This window comes from Notechis scutatus, chromosome 2 (genome assembly GCF_049901735.1).
Source record: "Notechis scutatus isolate UNSWTSFEM ecotype Mainland chromosome 2, rNotScu1.2, whole genome shotgun sequence".
Classification (NCBI taxonomy): domain Eukaryota; kingdom Metazoa; phylum Chordata; class Lepidosauria; order Squamata; family Elapidae; genus Notechis; species Notechis scutatus.
This window is the reverse complement of record NC_142010.1, coordinates 172,978,016-172,999,523: the sequence shown is the minus strand read 5'-3', so window position 1 is coordinate 172,999,523 and position 21,508 is coordinate 172,978,016. Positions and strand designations below refer to the sequence as shown.

General features: G+C 39.8%; 1 protein-coding gene across 1 annotated transcript in view; it reads left to right on the top strand.

Moving 5' to 3' along the window:
• Positions 1-225: 225 nt before the first annotated feature.
• The window catches only part of LOC113415439 (cysteine-rich protein 1-like), a 42,974-nt gene continuing 21,691 nt past the window's right edge, over positions 226-21,508 (top strand). The window contains exon 1 of the mRNA XM_026672846.2: positions 226-333. Within this exon, the coding sequence (XP_026528631.1) occupies positions 291-333 (43 nt within the window). The 5' untranslated portion in view covers positions 226-290. The remainder of the gene's footprint in view (positions 334-21,508) is intronic.

Genomic DNA, 21,508 nt, shown 5'->3' with positions numbered 1-21,508 from the left:
AAAGAAAATAAATAACTAACAAATAAGCAGAGGGAGAAAGGCCCAAGATTGCCAGATCAGAACCTAGAGAGATTACGAAATCATGCTTTAAAATAAGAAATACTTGATACCTTCCTTCCATACCACACTGCCACTACACAACATTTACCAACGACCACAACATCCTCTCTGAAAAAACGGAATGTAGCACCACCCTGCTCACCCAACCCTGCTTTTCCTGTCCATGTGAACAAAAAGTCTGTTTATTCAAGAAGCGTTAATTGGAGAGTGTGCCTAAAGGAAGGTGGACAATGCTTTCCTACTGTCCCATTTGTGGAAAGCCAGTCTACTTTGGTAAGTCTTTTCGTCTTATGACCATTTCAAAATGTAAGTCTCATCTGTTCAGGTGGGAATACTGGATGTTGTGAATGAGCCATGGTGGTGCAGAATGCAGTAATGAACTCCGCATTCCCACTGCCAGGAGTTCGATCCTGACCAGTTCAAGGTTGACTCATCCTTCCGAAGGTCGGTAAAACGGGGAGCCAGATTGTTGGCGGCAATACGCTGACTCTGTAAGTCACCTAGAGAGGACTGTAAATCACTGTGAAGCAGTATATAAGTCTAAGGGCTATAGCTATTGCTATGCTCTAGCCATGATGAATAGCCTGAAGAGCCCATTTTAGAACTTCATTGACAGAAGAAACTGTCGATAAAGAAGAACATCTGTAAGTCTGGGTTTAAAGGAGTGCTCTCTGAGCTTCGTTGCTTTCTTGCAGACTTTTCATTACCCCAAACTAGTTAACATCATCAGTGCAACTAAGAAGTGGGTTTTTCTCTCACTTTATATAGAAAAATAACTATTTTACTTGAACGGCTAAGAAAATATAAACTGCCATAGAAAATGGCTTTCAGTTGTGCTTGTTTGGAAAGTCAACTGCACAGGGCTGAAATGGACTACAAAAGAATCATTGGTTCTATTACAATGTTCTTATAAAAGAGAGGGATTCAGAAATATTTAAGATGCCTTCTAATTTAGGAAATATTTATCTTTTTAATTCTGAGCCCTGCCTTTCCATGGCAAAAGTCACTCTGCAAATTCTGTTGCTGGAGACATGTTGCATGAAGGGGGTCCAAACTAGGAAACGGCTCCACGTGACTGTCCCTCAAATTAATTATACACAGTTTCATCCTAATTGTTTGACTCTTATGTTCCTTTGACATATGGTCTTAATTTTGTTCAAATTTATCATCATTGGGTTCTTTTTCTTTACTGTAAGTTTGAAAACAATTTCTTTAAAAACTGCTCCCTAGAATTGTCCCCACAGGCCAAAAGGAACTTGGAAGACCTCTTTTTTGTACCTTCAAGAAATTAAATGAAAGTTAGCTATTATTTAATTTAAATTGTATGAAAAGTCTCCCCCAACCTAGTGTCTTTCAGATGAGCTTTGGCTCCCATTATTCATCCCCCCTACATGGTGGATGAACAAAATGGGGGTGCCTTCTGTTGGATTCTCAATGCCCAAAGGGAAGCCTCCGGCAAACTTTTGTGATGGAACTAATTAAAGAATGTGTGCTGCGCTATGCTTTCTTATGGCAATATTTTGCAGATGTTTCAGCAAGGCCTGGAAGAGAGTGCAGTGGAGACAGAGAAGAAACATGGCCAAAAAACCATTTTCTCTCTTTTAATGGAAAAGCTTTTTAGAAGGTGACTGGGAGCAGAAATTTGAGCCTATCCCTCCTTTCCATTTCTTCTTATTGTATCCTACATTAAAGTGACCCTCGCCCCTATTTCTTTTCTTTGGCTATCGAAGTATCCTCATACTGAAACCCAAAATAATAACCCATGGAATTGTGTTTAAGTGGTTTTTATTTTTCTGCCTGATATGAAAAATCCTGACCCATCTGAACGTTTGAAATCCTGAAATGTATCTTGAGTAGATTGTGTTTGGGTTTTGGATCAATTGTCTCTTTCACTCTCATTTTAAACAGCTCCTGTTTTACAGAAATACTCTTCCCCTTTCCAATTTATAGGTTTCTTCATCTTCAGTGCTTGTAGCAAACTCTAACCTTTCCAAGAACCACTCATTGGGGGAGGGTGGACCTTTCAAATCTGACTTTGTAGATTTTAGTCACATATTTGAGAGACTGCTATTAATCTCCCAAAGCTAGGCAGATTGTGTTACACCAGGAATGTAGACAGTTCTATCACAATGTTCTTGTAAACGAGAGGGATAATCTCTTAACCATATTATTCCATTCCACCCAGCGGTGGGATTAAAAACATTTTAATACCGGTTCTTTGGGTGTGGCTTGGTGGGCGTGGCAGGGGAAGGATACCGTAAAGTCTCCATTCCCTCCCCACTCCTGAGGGAAGGTTACTGCAAAATCCCATTCCCTCCTTACCTCACTAACCTGCTTTTCAGTTCAGTTCTCCTGTGCAGGGCAACAAAAGAAGACCCAGCCAATCAGCTGGGACTCAGGAGGCAGAGAATAGATGGGGGTGGGGCCAGTCAGGGGTGGTATTTGCTGGTTCTCCGAACTACTCAAAAGTTCCACTACCAGTTCTCCAGAACTGGTCAGAACCTGCTGAATACCACCTCTGCTTCCACCTTACCTGAACTTTGGGTATTCATTCTGAGAGAGAAAATTGTTCCTGCCTCTTCTTTTCCTCCTATTTATGGTAGCAGAAGAAGTATCTCTACATGGATCTGGATCTATTTCCAATAAAACTGGGGAGGGGGAGGAATCTGTCCATGTGCTTCATGGACTCCAGACGATCACTGTTGGCTTCATGGAGGCACAGCTGCCATTGTTGCAGAGGTTCCAAATTTACAGGGAATCTAAACACATTTCCTCCCCAAAAGGCAACAGTGTCTTTTCAGTATTGGGAAGTGATGTGCATCCCCTCCATTCTTCTCCCCGTCTCATGATACACTTTTTTTTCATTATGATTATCTATTTATGAGCATGACAGCTGCAAAAGCCATGAAGGCAGTGCAGGCCTTCTCCCCAAAAGCAAAACAATGAAGCCACAACAGCAGAAAACATGGTTGAAATATTAACATCGTAAAAAGAAAAGAAAAGAAAAGCACACTAAAAGTAACATTAAAGGTCAGCGTAAAGCCAGTCTACCCCCCTTCAAAATTTCATGGATGTTTCTATCAAGACGAAGCCTTTACAACGCCTTTAATTTTTTGCTTCAAGCCTAGTTTTGAAGGCATCACATTTATTCTATTTGAAACTGCCGTTGTTTTATGGCTGGAGAAATCATTGTGTTAGTATTGGACAGCCAATTTTGCACAACCTTCTCTTATCAAGGGTTGGTCTTGGGTCCCATTTTCTCCAAACAGCACAGCAGATAGTGGGTTCATTGTCTATGAGCTTCCCAGAGTTATTTGGTTAGAATAGCCAGTCATTCACGTAAGTCCATGACTTTCAACCATTTGTTTAGTGACGGTTACAACGGCACTAGAAAAAGTGACATGACCAGTTTTGACACTTACAACCATTGCAGTATCCCTATGGTCACATGATCAAAATCATGTGATAACAGGTGTGTATTTATGACAGTTGCACTGCCCTGGGGTTATGTGATCACAATTTGTAAACAGGGATGGGATCCTACCGGTTCAGTCTGGTTCTATAGATCTGGTAGCTCCAAAGAGCAGCTGATACCTAACCAGTTTGCTGGGATGAAGTTTTGGTCTGCTATTTGGCCCACCCGCCTGCCCGGGCTCTAGGCTGTCCTTTAGTGGCCTAGAGGTGGAGCTCTTGCCTCACAATCAGGAGACTGTGAGTTCAATCCAAGGTAGAGGCAGATATTTCTCTCTGGACACAATGAGAATATATCTGCTGAACAAAACTCCGCATTGGTGACAGGAAGGGCACCTGGCCAGTAAACACTCTGCTAGCTCCATTCAGTTGTTCAGACTCCACCCTACAAGGGAATGTGGGGTTGTTAAAAGATGATGAATGCTATGCAGTTTTTCAGGAGCAATTGGATTCCAGGTTGATGGATGAGGCAAAAGACTGCTGTCCTTCAACCCACCACTCTCAAAACCACAGTTCCTTTCCTTCTGCCAGAGGCCTAGACTAAGAAGTCATGCATTTCGTTAACAAATGCTCTACAACACAGGTGTCAAACTCACGGCGTCACATTGCCACGTTCCATGACATTTTCCATCTTCACGGAGCTGGGGTGGGTGTGACCTGCGCATGACGCATCTGGCCCGCAGCCCGCCAGTTTGATACTCCTGCTCTAGAACCATGACTCAACTCACTAACTCAACATTCTTCTCCCAGAAGTAGTTCTAGAACGGGGCTGTCAAACTCACAGCCCACAGACTGGATGCATCACGTACTGGCCACGCCCATACCCTGTTTAGTGAAGGAGGGAAAAGTCGTGATATGTCACATGACGACACGGTGACAGCACAAGTTTGACACCCTTGTTCTAGAAACTGGGATTCTGCGTTCTGAGCTGCTCCTTTTTCTGGGGTGCTTCATTTCCTCCCCCAACAAAGAAAATGTATCTCAGAATTTTTAAATCATATGAAAAAACCTTTCCATTTTCACCTTCATTTCCTCAAATGTAGTTGTTGGGGCCTCAGATAGAACCATCACTACTCTCCTTCCTGATCACACAATTTCCTGAATATGTGTGCTCTTGGGGTTCTTTTTCTGATACTTCCTCAAACATCTGGTCTTCTTTTGAGCAGGTGATCACTCTTCAGTTCTCAGCAGTTTTCTTGCAAAGGACTTGGTATAAGGGCTTTTGGGAAATGAGTTGTGTGGAATCATTTTTCTCTGTTCAGATGACTATCCTAAAAGTTGCTGGTTACTCTGACAAGGAATGTGACTATGTGATGAGGTTGGCAAATTACATGTACAAGGAAGGTGAAACCAATTTGTGCACCAATAGAGAAGGGAATGTGATAATAAAAATATGTGCAGGCTTTGCGGAATCTTGCAAAAACTTTTAAAGAGGTCCATAGAAATCCTGCATTGAATTTGTTAAGCGTTGGGGACTTTACCAACTCTGGCATGATCTTGTCCCCTGCTATATGAGGCTAGTTTAGACATTAAAAATTAGTTATTTGCAATTATCGTGTAAGAAAGAAAACAGCCATTTCTGTTTGATCTTCCAAATCTATGATCCTTTGCCATAGTATTGACCTAACTTGATCTGACTCTAAGGTTAAGATGGCGTCACTGGAGAAACCATGGAGGCTCAGTTTCTTTGGCATTGCTGTTTCCAAGGAAAAACTGCCAATATTAGATGTGTCAGTCTGCTAGGTTGTGGTGTAGTTTCAGTCAGTAGATAAAGGTATTTATCTAGAGATTAGATTCAAGTTTACTGAGTCCTGAGCACTGCATTTGGAACACAGTGGGTAACCTGGAAGATACTTCTTAGAAGTTTTGTTTGAATCCTTTCTAAGGTGATCATACTGTATTTTTTTCTTCTTTTTATGATCTGTAATCCTTTAAGGTGATCACACAGCTATATAGTCCTAACTGCGTCTCTTATAGCAATTGTGCTTAAGCTTTAGCAGCAAAGCACTTAATTGCAGCAGGAATAAATTGTGTGTCAGGTGTTAATGGCATTCAAACAATTGCGGTTTAAGCAGTGAGGAAGCCCAGTGACTTAAAAAGATAACAAATGCAACATAAACAGGAAGTACAGGTCCAAAAAGGAAATTACCAGCTTACAATCTTATGCAGCTCAAGAGGCAAACATGCTAGAAAATGTGAGCAACAGGAGACCAGGCTAAAAGATGAAGGAAAAATGGATTGGTGGATAACAAGCTTCCCATTGCTCTTTCTTATTGTTTTGGGCAGCTTTTCCTAACAATCACTGGGAGTCATCATTTCCTATTTATTTACCTGCAAGAAGGTTAATGAAATCAGTAGCACATATCACCATTCCAAAAAGAAAAAAAGAAAACTGGTTTGCATCCATGTTAACCAGCTTTACTTTTTAATGCATGATTAGATTAATGAAAAGAAGGACTAGTGGTGACATGAAAGCAGTGTCCCAATATCTAACGGTTTGCCACAAAGAAGAAGGAATCAAAAGCAATGGATAGAAACTAATCAAGGAGAGAAGCAACCTAGAACTAAAGAGAAATTTCCTGATAGTTAGAACAATTAATCAGTGGAACAATTTGCCTCCAGAAGTTGTGAATGCTCCAACACTGGAAGTTTTTAAGAAGAGATTGGACCACCATTGGTCTGAAATGGTATAGAGCTTCCTGACTGAGCAGTGGGATGGACTAGAAGACCTCCAATGTCCCTTCCAACTATGTTACTCCACTCTTCTATTATTAGACCTGCCTCAAATTCACCCCAACTGTTGAACTTTCCATTCAGAGCAATGTGATACCACATAGATATTCTTTTTAGAGCAGTTTTTTTTAAACTGGCATTTTGTGTATTCTAATTCTGTTTCAAATTCTTTCCAGAGTATGAATATGCAATAAGCTTTCCAATGCTTGCTTATATTCTTCCTTTACTCCCCCTTCCCTTCTTCCTTCCACTGTGCATGGTGAAATCAATTGTAATTATTGCACAAGCTGGAGTTTTCACAGGCAACACCTATATTGTTTAGTATAATATCTGTGCAGAATGAAGAATCTCTTCTCAGGCAGTAAAACAGAAAATGGTTAAGGAGAAATATGAGACTGATTTCCAATTAGAAATTCTGAATGGCCCTTCATCTTCTAATTATTCCCAGGGTTCATGTTCACTTTAAAAAGTGGTTAGAGAAAATAAAACTTAGACCGATACATCAATATTTATGGGACCATCTCCTGCTGCTGATGTGTAATCTGAAGATGAGATAAGTTGAGTGTGGTCTGGAGAAGAGCAGTAGAGAAAAAAGTAGAGAAAAGCAAACCATCAGCATGTCGAGCATGGCAGTCCAAAGAAATGTGCAAAACAATTTGAAACATTTCAAGCTTCAAATAGCTGCTTCAAGTGATTTGTGCTACATATGTGTGTGTGTGTGTGTGTGTGTGTGTGTGTGTGTGTGTGTGTGAAAAAAGACTTGATTCAAATGGAACACAAAACAGGTTGATCTGTTTGGAAGAAATCTTGGTTGGTTCAATAAAAGGGTTTTAAAGGTTCCATTAGAAGTCTTATTTTTTCCTTGTCATTGGAGTGTTACACTGAGTTGAGTTTTCCTGCCGGAGGAACTGGGGCTGTACGGCAGAATGGCTATGTATGTATTCCTTATTGCAGGGGTGTCAAACTGGATTTCTTGGAGGGCTGGATTAGCACTGGAGTTGTCCTCCACGGGCCAGTACAGGAGTGGGGGTAGGAGACAGGACGGATGCCCACCTGCAGCATTCTGCTGGCCAAAATGGAGCGCACCAACACACCACTCAGCCTCTTGCTCTGTTATGGCTGTGAGCAAACATAAGTGGGCTGGTGACCATGTGGGCTCCTGTTGCACATGTGCCGCTTTGAGGCAAGTGTGGGAGCATGGATGATCTGGCTGTGTGGGGGCCCTGAGGTAAGCCAGGGTGGGGTATGTGGACCAGCTCCACTACCCTACTTTTTGTGGCTGCCCGACACCACAAGCAGCCAGACAGAATAGGGGCTTATTTTGGGGCGTAGGTTTTATATTAGGTACTAGGGATTATGTTTGGAATAGGTCTTATTTTGGGGGAAACAGGGTAGATTGGCGTGTGAATGTAAAATTGACTTTTACATTTGATTCATTGAGATTCGAGATGGCTTCATAAATGCAGCGAGCCTCTATTTTCAAAGGTACTTTGAGATTGCCACAATCAGCAGAACAAGGCCATGCACAGAGTGCACACAAGTACTTTTGCTTAGCAAGCCAGCAATGTTACATTTTGTTTGACTTCATTCAACTGCTTAAACAATTAATTCTTTTGGAGTTCTGTCATTTGGGTGTGTTTGAAAAAGCAGACACGTAGCAACTCTGTTTGATTTGGGTGAGAGTCTCTGGGTTTTGTTGATTATTTCACTCTGCGTTCTCTTGTGCTTTTTTTTTTTTAATCTGTGAAACCTTTAGAGTGCAAAAGACTTAGTTGGCCTGCTAAGTAAAATAACTGTGCGCTCTTGAATATTATTGATATGATGCATTTTGCTGCAATGGCACGTTCAGTTTGTTGATTTGGCCTGTATGCATCTCAACCACTAAACATGTTTTTTTTTTTTTAAGAGTTGCTTTGCTGAGTGAGAGTTTGTGCATGACCTATGATTACTTTTGTAGGTGTGTTTCACATGCTGATGAGGATGAAAATGTAATTTACATTTAAGATATAAAATATCTGATTGGGAGGGTTGTTTTAATTTATTTCTGCTGTCTGGAAGGGGGCCTCTGTCCTGGGCGGACACTTTCTTTTTTCTACCAGGCAAAAATTGCATTAATTTTGGGTAGCCAGCCTGTATCAAATTGCCAAAAAGGGGAGAACTCCCTCCTCCAACTAAATTTGCAGGTATATTTTTAAATATTGCAATGAGGCCATGATCCTTCTATCAGCAAAGATTGGTTTGCGCTCATCCAGCTTAGGTTAAGAGGAGGCTTACTCTGCTTCCATTATGGCTTGGCATCTGGGTATCTACAGGACCACCTGCTCCATTCTGAATTGGCACAAGCTGTTGCATCGTATTGGAAAAACCTACTCTAGTGCTCCACCATCAGTAGCTAGAGGAAGCTGAAGTAAGGAAGGGCTACTTTTTGGTGATCTTCAGGAATGATCTCTCTTAAGGGCATTCAGGGGGAGAAATTTTTTTTTGGAGCTATGGTGGCACAGTGGTGAAAATGCAGTACTGCAGGCTAACTCTGCCAACTGCCAGCAGTTCGATTTGCACTGGTTCAAAGTTGACTCAGCCTTCTATCCTTCTGAGGTTGGTAAAATGACGACCCAGATTGTTGGGGGCAAAATGCTGACTCTGTAAACTGCTTAGAGAGGTCTGTAAAGCACTATGAAGCGGTATATATAGTGTGTATGTCTAAGTGCTATTGCTATTTCTATTTTATTTGGGGTTGTTTTGTTTTATTTTTGTTTTGTTCTTCACTGTTATGAAGTTTTGTGTTTTACACACACACACACACACACACACACATACATATTAATGGATGCTTTTTTTTAAAAAAAATCTTGTTTAGGTTAATGGACTGACTGGAATTCATTTTCTGCCAGGATGTCCTCCTGCCCTGGAGGAGGAAATTGATTTGAAAGGTGTGTGAGAGAAATTACAGCCACTGTGTGTTCTTTCTCTCTTTTTAAAATGAACCAGTTTAGTAATCTCTCCGTATGTTTCTTTCAATTAGTATCTCAGTGGACAAAGGAATAAAGTTAGCCATATATTTGGATTCAAGGAAAGCAACAGAGGAGACTGAAAACATGCTTTTGTGATGGGTGTTTTCAAAAATATTTTATTTTATTTTTTCTTTGCCAATTCTTCTGCAAGCTGGCTTGGTGGTTGCACTCAGGCTGAACTGCTACCATATCTATTCTTGTAATACTGGAGAGAAAAGAAGGGAGCAAGATACTTCTGTGTTTCCATGGTTTCTTATGGCCAAAATACTCAAAATGTTTTGAGCCTTGTTTCAATGAAACATGTAATGCACGAACTGATCAGAATTTCTTTCTGTCAGGAGAGAGCCAGTTTGAACTGTTTGACTGGACTGCTCCTGATAAGGTGTTTTATTTTGTGCTTGAAACAAAAACACATTTTTGTTTTCTTTTCAAGCATTTTTCCCAGTAGGGTTAACAACAGGCAACTTACAGATTCTTGAATCACTTTTTATGACCCTTTGGAAAATAATCACCGCGAATTAAAATTGTTATTTCTTGCTATTCTGAGAAAGGAAAGACACATAAATTACAGTATAATCCCTAAGACTGACTTACCATAGTTAGCTAAGCAAAGACCCACATTCAGATCTCCAGGAACGTAAGGAATTATAAGCTGCTCAAATCACTAGGTTAAGTTGGTCAGGATATAGAAGGATGGATGGATGGATGGATGGATGGATGGAGATAGATAGATAGATAGATAGATAGATAGATAGATAGATAGATAGATAGATAGATAGATAGATGATAGATAGATAGATGATAGGTGATAGATAGATAGATAGATGATAGATAGATAGATAGATAGATAGATAGATAGATAGATAGATAGATAGATAGATAGATAGATAGATAGATAGATAGATAGATAGATAGATAGATAGATAGATAGATAGATCTTTTGTCCATTTTTCTTATTGCTTGACCCACCTTGACTCTTGCTTTTCCCCTCATTGTCCAAAATTAACTGCAGTTCCTGGCCAGCAAAACATTGACCAACCTGAACTTAAAATTACTTAAATTCCGATGGGAGCCTATGTCAGTCAGCTGACTTTGGCTGTTTTACTACTCCCATAATTACTGACTATTTGGCCCCATTAACTAGGGAAATTGTAATCCAGTAACATCTGGTTTCTCCCTCCAGGAAATATCTTAAGGCATTGGCTGCCTGAACTAGAGCAGGCAATAGAACCCCTTCTACTCAAAATAAGATTCATTTTAGTATTTGCAGTAGAAAATCCTACATCCTCCTCTCCTTGCCATAAATTTGGATGATTAACACATTAAATCATGAACAATTTCCTGCTCTGTCATGGCAGGCAAAATCGGCCTCTCTCTGCTGCATGATACGCCTGACCCTGGACCCTGGTGTTGCAGAGAAACCAAGAGCTTCTTCATAGTCAGCAATAAGCAGGGTAGTGCTCTCTCCTTGAGCCACATAAAGGTAGTCCTTAACTTACAGCCACAATCAGGTTTTCTTTTCCTAAGCAAGGTGGTTATTAAGTGAGTCGTGTCAGAGTTTGTGACATTTTTTTTTTTTTTGCCACGGTTGTCAGGTGAAGCACTGAAGTGAAATGAATTATGCGGTTGTGAAATGAATTTGGCTTCCCCTGTTGTCTTTGCTTTTTGGAAACAAGTTGGGAAGATCACAAATGGCAATTACGTGACACCGGGACACTGCAACTATCATAAGTTGCCAAGCACCTGAATTTTCATCATGTGACCATGGAGATCCTACAAAAGTACTAGGTGCAAGGGCCAGTCATAAGTCAGTGCCATGTAACTTCAAAGGGTCACTAAATGCATGGTTGTAACTCTATGACTTCCCGTGTTGAATTTCTGGTCTTGTACTATATTTTCTGTCATTTTTGTTGCTAACACTGAGGTTCTCCTGAGGTATCTGGAAAGGAAGAGTTGCCACTTTAGATCTTAGGTTCTCCATCATAGTTTCCATATGTTCCTAGACCACAGGTATCCCATCACCTAAGACGAGTGATGGCGGGAGCCATAATTCAACATGCAAGATGGAGGGTCTATTGTAATGTAGTGGGAATTGTATTGGTAAAGAATTAGAGTACATTAGCTTTCCTATTCTGGTGTCCTTTAGATATATTGAATTCTTATCAAGAATGATGGAAGTTACTGGACTGGAAAAGACAACATGGGGTGGCAGAAAAATATTAATCAGATAGAGATTTGCACTTAGGCTCTATGATGATTACATTTGTTTAAATTAGATGTCACTAAATCTTTACAAACTCCTCGTAGATGAACCATTTACCATTTACCATGGTTCTCTTGATGAACTCTTCAGGAGAATTCTTTCTAGCATCTGCATTTCAAGTTTTCAAATACTTTGGGGGCTGGAGGCTAAAACATATGAAGAATGGTTACAGGAATTGGGTATGTCTAGTCTAATGAAAAGAAGGACTAGTGGTGACATAATACCAGTGCTCCAATATTTGAGGGGCTGCCACAAAAAAAGGCTGCCACAACCTATTCTCCAAAGCACCCAAAGGCAAGACAAGATGGAATGGATGGAAACTAAAGAAGGAGAGAAGCAACCTAGAACTAAGGAGACATTTCTTGACAGGGAGAACAATAAACCAGCGGAATGGCTTGCCTTCAGAAGTTATAGGTGTTTCATCAATGGAGGCTTTTAAAAAGAGATTGGACAGTCATTTGTCTGAAATAGTATGCTTGAGTAGGGAGTAGAAGATCTCCAAGGTCCCTTGCAACTCCTTTATTCTGTTTGTAACAAAGATATTGAGACCAACTTCACAAAGTTATATGAAAGTGCAGCATACTAAGAAATATTGCTAGGATAACAACTAATACCGTAGAATGTACCTGTTTGCAGGTATGGAAATTAATGACTCAGTTCTTAAATCACAGAAATGGCTACCACTGGCAGTATTTTCATATCACTAACCCAACACATGGGTTCTCTACCATTACAGTATTTATTACCCCTGTTAATAACTGCTATGTTGTTTGGTCAAGTAAACACTCTGAGCAGGAGTAATTAATACTGACGTCCTACTAATGGTATTCTAAATGCTGTCAGAAATGATTGTGTGTATATGAGCACTGGCTGTGAAATCCCTTCCATTAATAAGTGCTTACGGGCACAACATGACCTCAAGAACTTTGTTGGCATGCCAATATTTTGATTTTACGAGGAGGAAAGTGACGAGAATATTTAGGGTGGCGAAGAGTGAAAAGAAGTAGAGATTAACTGAACTGACCATTGATATTAGTCATTTGAATGCATGAAAATGCACCTAGGAAACTCTTTCTTTTCATCATTTGTAAATGTCAAACTTATTTCCTTTATAATATTTCGTCTCTTTCACATTTCAGTATTTTATGACCATGGGCATTTTGTTCATAGGATACCAAGTTTACAATGTCATTAAAAGAAAAGTGATTAGCCAGTGAAAACCTGAGCGGTGAATTATTCTATATAGCTTCTTTGTTGTCTTCAGCCAAGCTTTTCTCAGCTTATATTGCCAAGACCAAGCCAAGTTTGAAATTTAAAAATAAACATTGTCAATTAACATGATTTAGAACAGTATATATTATTAAAACCAGTGTGATGTCTGAAAGGATCTGACACAGCAAGCACATAAATAATCTCTAGTTTAGTGATGTGTGTATTGAACATAAGTAGGAGGGCAAGGGTAATGTATGTTGAGGAATAACATTTGGTTATAATGGTATATAAGAAACTCTTTTTTTCAAGAGGTTCTTCTCTCGTGTCTGTGGAGATTCTTAGTCATCCAGGTCATGATTGTCCCAAAGGTGCTTTTTCAAAAGGCAATTGAACTTCCTTTGTTTTCCCTTGAAGATGTTTCACTTCTCATCCAAGAGCCTCTTCAGTTCTGACAGGATTGATTACAAGAGGCAATTCTTGTCTCGTAATCCTGACAAGGATTCAGTCCATTCTAATTCCTGATTGGTCAGTATAGCATGGATTCCTAAGTATTCCTAAGAAATAATCCTGATTATTTTTTTTAAAAAAACAACACCTCATAATACTATTAAGAAGATATCCAGTGTGATTCTGTACTGATAGTCCTCAAGTTATGACTGTAATTGAGCCCTGCAGTTACGTCCTAAGTCTTGACAGTCATAAAGCAGATCACTCCACATTTGCTTAATCATTTGGAGTCAGTCAGCCTCAAAACCGTATGTATTTATGTATGCATATAAATTACCTGTGGTAAGATGGGAGGTCAATACAGGTAAAACTTTAAAAATTAGAATTTTGTGCAAAAGTTCATTTATTTCAGTAATGCAACTTAAAAGGTGAAACTAATATATGAGATAGACTCATTACATGCAAAGCAAGATAGTTCAAGCCGTGATTTGCCATAATTGTGATGATTATGGCTTACATCTCATGAAAACCCCAAATCCACAATCTCAGAAAATTAGAATATTACATGCAATCAATAAAACAAGGATTGTACATAGAACAATATCGGACTTCTGAAAAGTATAAGCATGCATATGTGCTCAGTACTTGGTTTGGGCCCCTTCTGCAGCAATTACTGCCTCAATGCGGCGTAGCATGGAAGCTGTGGCACTGCTGAGGTGTTATGGAAGACCAGGATGCTTCAATAGCGGCCTTCAGCTCTTCTGCATTGTTCGGTCTCATGTCTCTCATTTTTCTCTTGGCAATGCCCCATAGATTCTCTATGGGGTTCAGGTCAGGTGAGTTTGCTGGCCAATCAAGCACAGTAATCCCACGATCATTGAACCAGGTTTTGGTGCTTTTGGCAGTATGGGCAGGTGCCAAGTCCTGCTGGAAAGCATCCCCATAAAGCTCATCTGTGGAAGGAAGCATGAAGTACTCCAAAATCTCCTGGTAGATGGCTGAATTGACCCTGGACTTAATGAATCACAGTGGACCAACACCAGCAGATGACATGGCTCCCCAAATCAACACAGACTGTTGAAACTAGTGGAAACACTCCCCAAATCAACACAGACTGTGGAAACTGTGGAAACACGTAGGGGCGTGCATAAGCGCACCAACGTGCCTACCGTCCCTGTCCTATTGTTTCTCTTATTCTTCTTTTATTTTTCTTATATGTACCCATTTCATGTATTCACAACTATGTATACACTTATACTTATCTTGTAAACAATTGGCAAATCAAATAAATAAATAAATAAATAAAATAAACTTCACACTGGACTTCAAGCATCTTGCAATGTGTGCCTCTCCATTCTTCCTCCAGACTCTGGGTCCTTGGTTTCCAAATGAGATGCAAAAGTTGCTCTCATCAGAAAAGAGGATTTTGGATTACTCAGCAACAGACCAGTTCTGTTTTTCTTTAGCCCAGGTAAGACGCTTCTGACGTTGTTTGTTGATCAGGAACGGCTTGACAAGAGGAATACGACATTTGAAGCCCATGTCCAGGATCCGTCTGTGTGTGGTGGCTCTTGATGCACTGACTCCAGCCTCAGTCCACTCCTTGTGAAAGTCCCCAACACTTTTGAATGGCCTTTTCCTGACAATCCTCTCCAGGCTGCGGTCATCCCTGCTGCTTGTGCACCTTTTTTCTTCCACACTTTTCCCTTCCACATAACTTTCTATTAATGTGCTTTGATACAGCACTTTGGGAACATCCAACTTCTTTTGCAATTACCTTTTGAGGCTTTCCCTCCTTATGGAGGGTGTGAATGATAGTTTTCTGCACAACTGTCAGATCAGCAGTCTTTCCCATGATTGTGCTTCCTACTGAACCAGACTGAGAGACCATTTAAAGGTTCAGGAACCCTTTGCAGGTGTTATGGCTTAATTAGCTGATTAGAGTGGGACACTTTGAGTCTAGAATATTGAACCTTTTCACAATATTTAATTTTCTGAGATTGTGGAGTTGGGGTTTTCATGAGCTGTAAGCCATAATCATCTCAATTATGACAAATCACGGTTTGAACTATCTTACTTTGCATGTAATGAGTCTATCTCATATATTAGGTTCACCGTTTAAGTTGCATTACTGAAATAAATGAACTTTTGCACGATGTTCTAATTTTTTGAGTTTCACCTGTACATTTTATAAATAAATAAATTATAAATAAGTAAATGCTCAGGAATGAACCCTATTACATTTAATGGGACCAACTGTCAGAAGAGTTTGTGGAGAAATGCAGCTTTCAAATATTCTTACATGTGTTAAAAAACATCTAAGGATAATGTGTAAATTTGCTGTCTGAATTTACTTACTGCTGTTGACGATAAGTTATCACACATAATAACTTACCAACTATGTCAAGCATTCAAAAATTTCTCAATAATCTCAATACTTCTTACTTCCACATTGTCAAGGGAGAGAAAGAGAGAGAACATGATGAAGGCTGACAGAATAGTGATGTTAGGGAACACTGTGCAAGCCTATGCTCATATACTCAGTAATGGGACATATCTCTAATTAGTGTATTTAGTAGACCAATGCAAATTGGGTCTAACTCAATTGGAATCATTATAAAATTACAAGAGTTCTCTTGAATCAGGCCATAAGCCCATCCAATGCAGAATTTAATGTCACATAATGGCCAACTACACATAGTTGGAAGTTCAGGTGCCTGTACTAGAGAATGATTGCTCTCTTCCACTGTTGGAACAACCCAGCTTATTGTTCAGGAGATAATCAGCTACCATCAATATTCATAGCCACTGATAGCTTGAATTTGTCCTCTGCCCTTTCAAAACCTTTGAAACTGGCTGCCAGTACCGCAATGCTTGGCAGCAAATTGCACTGTTTAAGTATGCACTATGTAAAAAAAAAATCTTTTGTTGGTCTCACATCTCCCTGCATTTCTTTTCTATTGATGAACCTAGAAATCTAACTTGGGAGAGATAGAGAGCAAAACTCACTATTCACATTATCTATGTCATGTATAATTGTATGTTCATCAAGCAGGTCTTTCTTTAACTTATTTTATCGATGACTGAAGTGTTTGAGTTGCAGCATTCTTACCTTCTAGGAGAACAGCTTCAACCCTTCAATTATTTTGGTTGCCCATCTGCCACCCATTCTATCTCTATCATATGCATGCAGTATCCTTCTTAAGGTAGAATGACCAAAATTATACACAGAATTCCGAGACTGATCTTATTGCAGAGCTGTATAAGGATTATTATAGTGTTAGACTGGTTTTCAATCCTTTCCAAGGATTCCAGACATGGAATTTCCCTTTTTATAGCAATTGCATTCTGGACTGATATTGTCACTGAATTGTCCATCATGACTTAGTTTCTTCTTTTGGTCAAAATCAGAATCCACTAATATATAAGTGAATTTTACACCCTTTTAGTTAATCTGCACTTGCCATCACTGAATTTGAAGGGATCCTTCTGGAACTCTTTGTTAGGGATACACCCTAGCAGAATGTGCATGGCAGTCAGGCAGGCAGGCAGATATGTGAGATAAACTTACAAATATCAGTCCAGCAATATATCTCCTCGCAGTAGAGATATAAAGAAGTCAAACCTCCTTTCTTCCTTTGACGTTCAAAACTCAGCAGCAGGGAACACGCAGTTAGCAAACCATCAATCCAGCATAGTCAGCAATCCAGCAGGTTCTCTTGCTCCCTCTTATGGCGGTTTTACAACCACACCCAAAATTACATGCTTTGCAGTTTAAAGTGACACACACTTAAACTTATTATCATAGTTTATATATATTATTTTACCCAAACTACGTTAGGTAACCTTGTTATTCCTAACACTCTTTATAATTTCTTTTAAGATTACTATCCTGAACTGATTGGTATATCATCAGGAACCATAGTCTCTCATTGCTCAGCTTTAACTCCAGATCATTTACACTATATATATAAAAAAGCACTGACTTGAATGAATGATCTCTCGGGGACTCCACCTTGCATGTCTTTCTAGTGTGAGTATTGTCCATTTCTTTCTATTTTGTGCTTCTTGTTGCCAAATCCATTAGAGCCCATGTCCTTGTATTCCATGAAAATTGAGTTTCCTCAGAAGCCTTTGATGAAGGAATTTACAACAGGCCTTTAGAAAGTCCAAATGTACAACATCTGTTGGTTCACCCTTGTCTCCTTGCTAGTCGACATTCTCAATAACCTCTAAGAAGATCAGTAAGACAAGACTTACCTTTGCTAAAGCTATGTTGGTACTTTCTAGTTAGACATATTCTTTTGCAGTTGCTTATTTTTTCTTTCTTTAATACTGTAATACTTTGAACCATTCTTCTCCAGAGGAGAATTGACATAGAGTTTTCTTTATTATTCACCCCTTCATCTCTGGGTTAAAACATAATAATAATCAGAACTGCCATTGCTATTTCCAAGCCCTTGGGAACAAATTCCAAGGTTCAAAAGAGACTGCATATTTTTACGAAAAGATCAGCAATTTCATGTCCAAGTTGTTCAAAAATTCTTGGGTGGAAAGTGCCTGGATCCAGGGTTTTATTTATTTTTAGTTTGTCAGTTGGCTTAGAACCTTAGCTCTCATTTGCCTCAGTTCATCTGACTTCCTCCTGAAAAGCCAACTCAGGCACACCCATCCATCCTACAACCTCAGCAGGAAGCCTGAGGCAAAGAATTCAGTTTCTCCATTATTTCCTTTTTCTTCTTTAAGTGCCTGTAACATGCAAGGGCCAAATGACCTTTCTGGGCCCCTCTTTTTATTTCAAGCATATATATTGTTTTTTTCTTAATAGTCTCTGTTATGGGCTCCACATAGATTTTGTTGGTTTGTTTTTCATTTTTTAGCATTGCTTGTATATCTAACTTGTCAGAACATGTGGTCATTTCTGTTCTGGTTTGAGCAGATTTCTCTGATCTTGTTCATTAATCATTCTGGTATTTTCTTGGACTCAGGTTTTTTTTTTTCTTGGACTTTAGTGAGTATTTATCATTTTGAGATATACAGTAATTTCTAATCAAGATTCTGTTCTTGTGTTTTTAAATAATATTCAACCATTATGGAACAAATGGACCTTCTTTTTCAAACCACAGTTTTTAGGGAGGAGCAAGGGAAGAGTTTACTCCTCCAAAGTAAAATGTGACTACTGGGATCTCTTAAAGGATACAGAACAGGGGTGGGATTAAATTTTTTAACAACTGGTTCTGTGGGTGTGGCTTAGTTGGTGGGTGTGGCTTGGTGGTCATGTGACTGGCTGGGCATTGCCAACTCAACATCACTCACATCGAGGCACGCATCTCCTCGCCTGGCCTCTCGTGACTGTGTGGATGCTGCAACAGTCGTAAGTGTGAAAAATGGTCATGTCACTTTTTTCAGTGCCATTGTAACTTTGAATAGTCACTCCACACAAGCAAAGTACCAGCAAAGGAGGGGAAATAAACTCCAGAGAAGTTCCTGAGAAGGTAGTCTAGTCCTGCCAAGAATGTAATAAGGGTTAACGGAGAGGAAGTTATTGTAAGCAACACCAGAATGTTTCCTTCCTGCCTTCCTTACAGGATTAGGCCAGTAATTTCTTCTAACAACCGGTTCTCCGAACTGCTTAGAATGTTAACAACTGGTTCTAGCGAATAGGTGCGAACCTGTAGAATCCCCCCCCCCCCCCGGTACAGAATACTGGTTATCATTCTACCTTATAAGTCTTGAACAAGATTCTGGACTTACTTAGGATTAAATATAATTTTACATTTCCCCTTATTGACTCATAGGCTACATAGAAATTTACTTTGTTTTCCCCATTCAGAACATTCATTTTTCCAATCTGTTTCCCATTGTTTCTTTGTCAGATAAATTCATTTTCCATTTGTGGCCAGCTTTACCTTTTCAGCCCGACTAGTGAAAACTACTATCAATAATACTGGCTTGCTTTTGAAGGATGAATAAAGATACCTGCAATGATTCAGCAGAAGAGTTCCTTCCATTTGTAATTTTTTTTTTTTTTTACTTCATGGGATTCTGTGTATTCTTTGAAATATTGCACCTCTAATGCTTCTTTTCCAGTCTTTCCTCTATAACTTATTTCCAGAGATAACCCTGGCCCAGTTGACGATTTGTATTCATCCAGTTTCTGCAGTGGTTGCTAGAACTGTGGCTTGCACTTTTACCCTTGCGATTTTGTGGAGTTTTTGTTTTGCTCAGCTACACTTACTTCTTAGATCTACATTGTCTCACCTTGAGACAACAGTTAGAAAAGCACATACTTTAACCCCCTCTTTTCTGCACCATTTAAATCAAATGCTTGCGTCCTGATTTAAATGGATTCCTGCCCTTCCTATCCTCACGAATTTGTTTGGAACCTGCTGTGCCACCCTTTAAATGTACACCTGCAATTTAGTACCACCCGGATCCAAGAGCAACCCCATTTATTTTTTACAAACCTAATTTGCCCCCAAAGGTCCCTCATGAAATTTTGTAGCTCTAACCCATGTCCCCAGGTTATACAGGCATTTTTTTCCTAAGCAAACCAGCTTGGTAGCCCTGGATTTCAGCACCCTAATAAACAACCTAACATTTCCTTTCAGAATGACCTGTTTTCTTTACATAACTGATGCCAGCATCCATTGGCTTATTCCCAGCATCTCTTACCAGGCTGTCTAGACACTCTGTGATGTCTGAAACGTTGCATCATACCAGCAAGTCATCAGGCGATCAGTATACCCCTCACACACCCATAAGTACCGTATATGCTTTGAATAATCAAATCCCTCAATATTATTTATTTATTTATTTGTTTGTTTGTTTGTTTATTTATTTTCCTGGCTTTATTATTTTTTACAAATAATTCAAGGCAGTGAATATATCCAACATACCTTCCTCCTCCTGTTTTCTTTGCAATAACAATAACCCTGAATGGTAGATTGGGCTGAGAGAGAGAGAGCGATTGGCCCAAAGTAACGCAGCTGGCATTTATGGCTAAGGTGAGCTCAGTAAACTTTGAATTCAATTTTTTGGTGCACCTCCTTTAATATAAGAGGATATTTGTTTATCCCTCGAAGACGTAATGTCTCCTACAGTTCCTCTTCCTCCTGAGACATTCTCCCATCCCGAGGTATTTATTTCTTTGTACACTTTATAGGCTGCCCACCAGTGATGGGATTCAAATTTTTTTACTACCAGTTCTGTGGGCGTGGTTTGGTGGACGTGGTGTGGCTTGGTGGGCGTAGCAGGGGAAGTGTTATGTATTAACATACTCACTTGTGATTGGTTGGTCCTCGGCAGCAGGAAATTGAACAGCCCTCACTGGCTACAGCCGCAAGCAGCCCAACTGTAAAAGGAGCTACCGCGGCTGCAGCAGCAGAGTCCTGTTAGAGAAATAAAGAAATCGTTATTGAGCTGACTCCATCTCATGTCTCATTACCCGCAATCTAACAGGAAGGATACTGCAAAATCTTCATTCCCACCCCACCCCACTAACCTGCTTTCCAGCTCAGTTCTCCTGTGCAGGGCAACAAAAGGAGACCCAGCCAATCAGCTGGGACTTGGGAGGCAAAGAATAGATGGGGGGTGGGGCAAGTCAGAAGTGGTTTTTGCTGGTTCTCTGAACTACTCAAAATTTCCGCTACTGGTTCTCCAGAACTGGTCTGCTGTCCACTTCCCAGAGACCCTAGATTGCAAACAATTACAAGTTTAAAAAAACAAACAAACATAAATACACTCCCTCCCCCCCAAACCCCCAAAACAACACATAATCAAACAAAAACCAATCCACCTCAACTTTCATTCTGTCCGTGAGCTTGGGAGAATAGCTTCCAGGACATCATCAATTTTATTTTCAAAGTCTGTCAAAGTATTACAATTGAGTGGGATGCTTGCTATTCATTGAACTCCAAAGGCCCCTCTCTCTGTCTCTCCCAGCTTTCTCCAAATGAACTGTCCTGGATTTAAAGAAAGGACTTTATTTCTTAAGACCCACTTCATTGATTGCATACCTATGGCTTTAGTATAAGATACTGAATAGTCTTTACACCCCTGCTGGGTCTCTGACAGTATCTATGTGTTCTTATTTGTTTGAAATTATTTAGATGGACAGTCAAGTTCCTTAAAATATTAGGGTGGGGGGTAGTGTTGAATGTCCCAACCTCCTTTCAATGGTATTAGATTCACAAGTCAAATTTCATTTCCGTTTATAAAAGAATATTGACACTGTTGTCCCTGGGCCATGTTGCTTTGTTAGCTGAGGAGGGTCTCCTGGTATTCAGCTTGGATCAATTTACTGGGATCA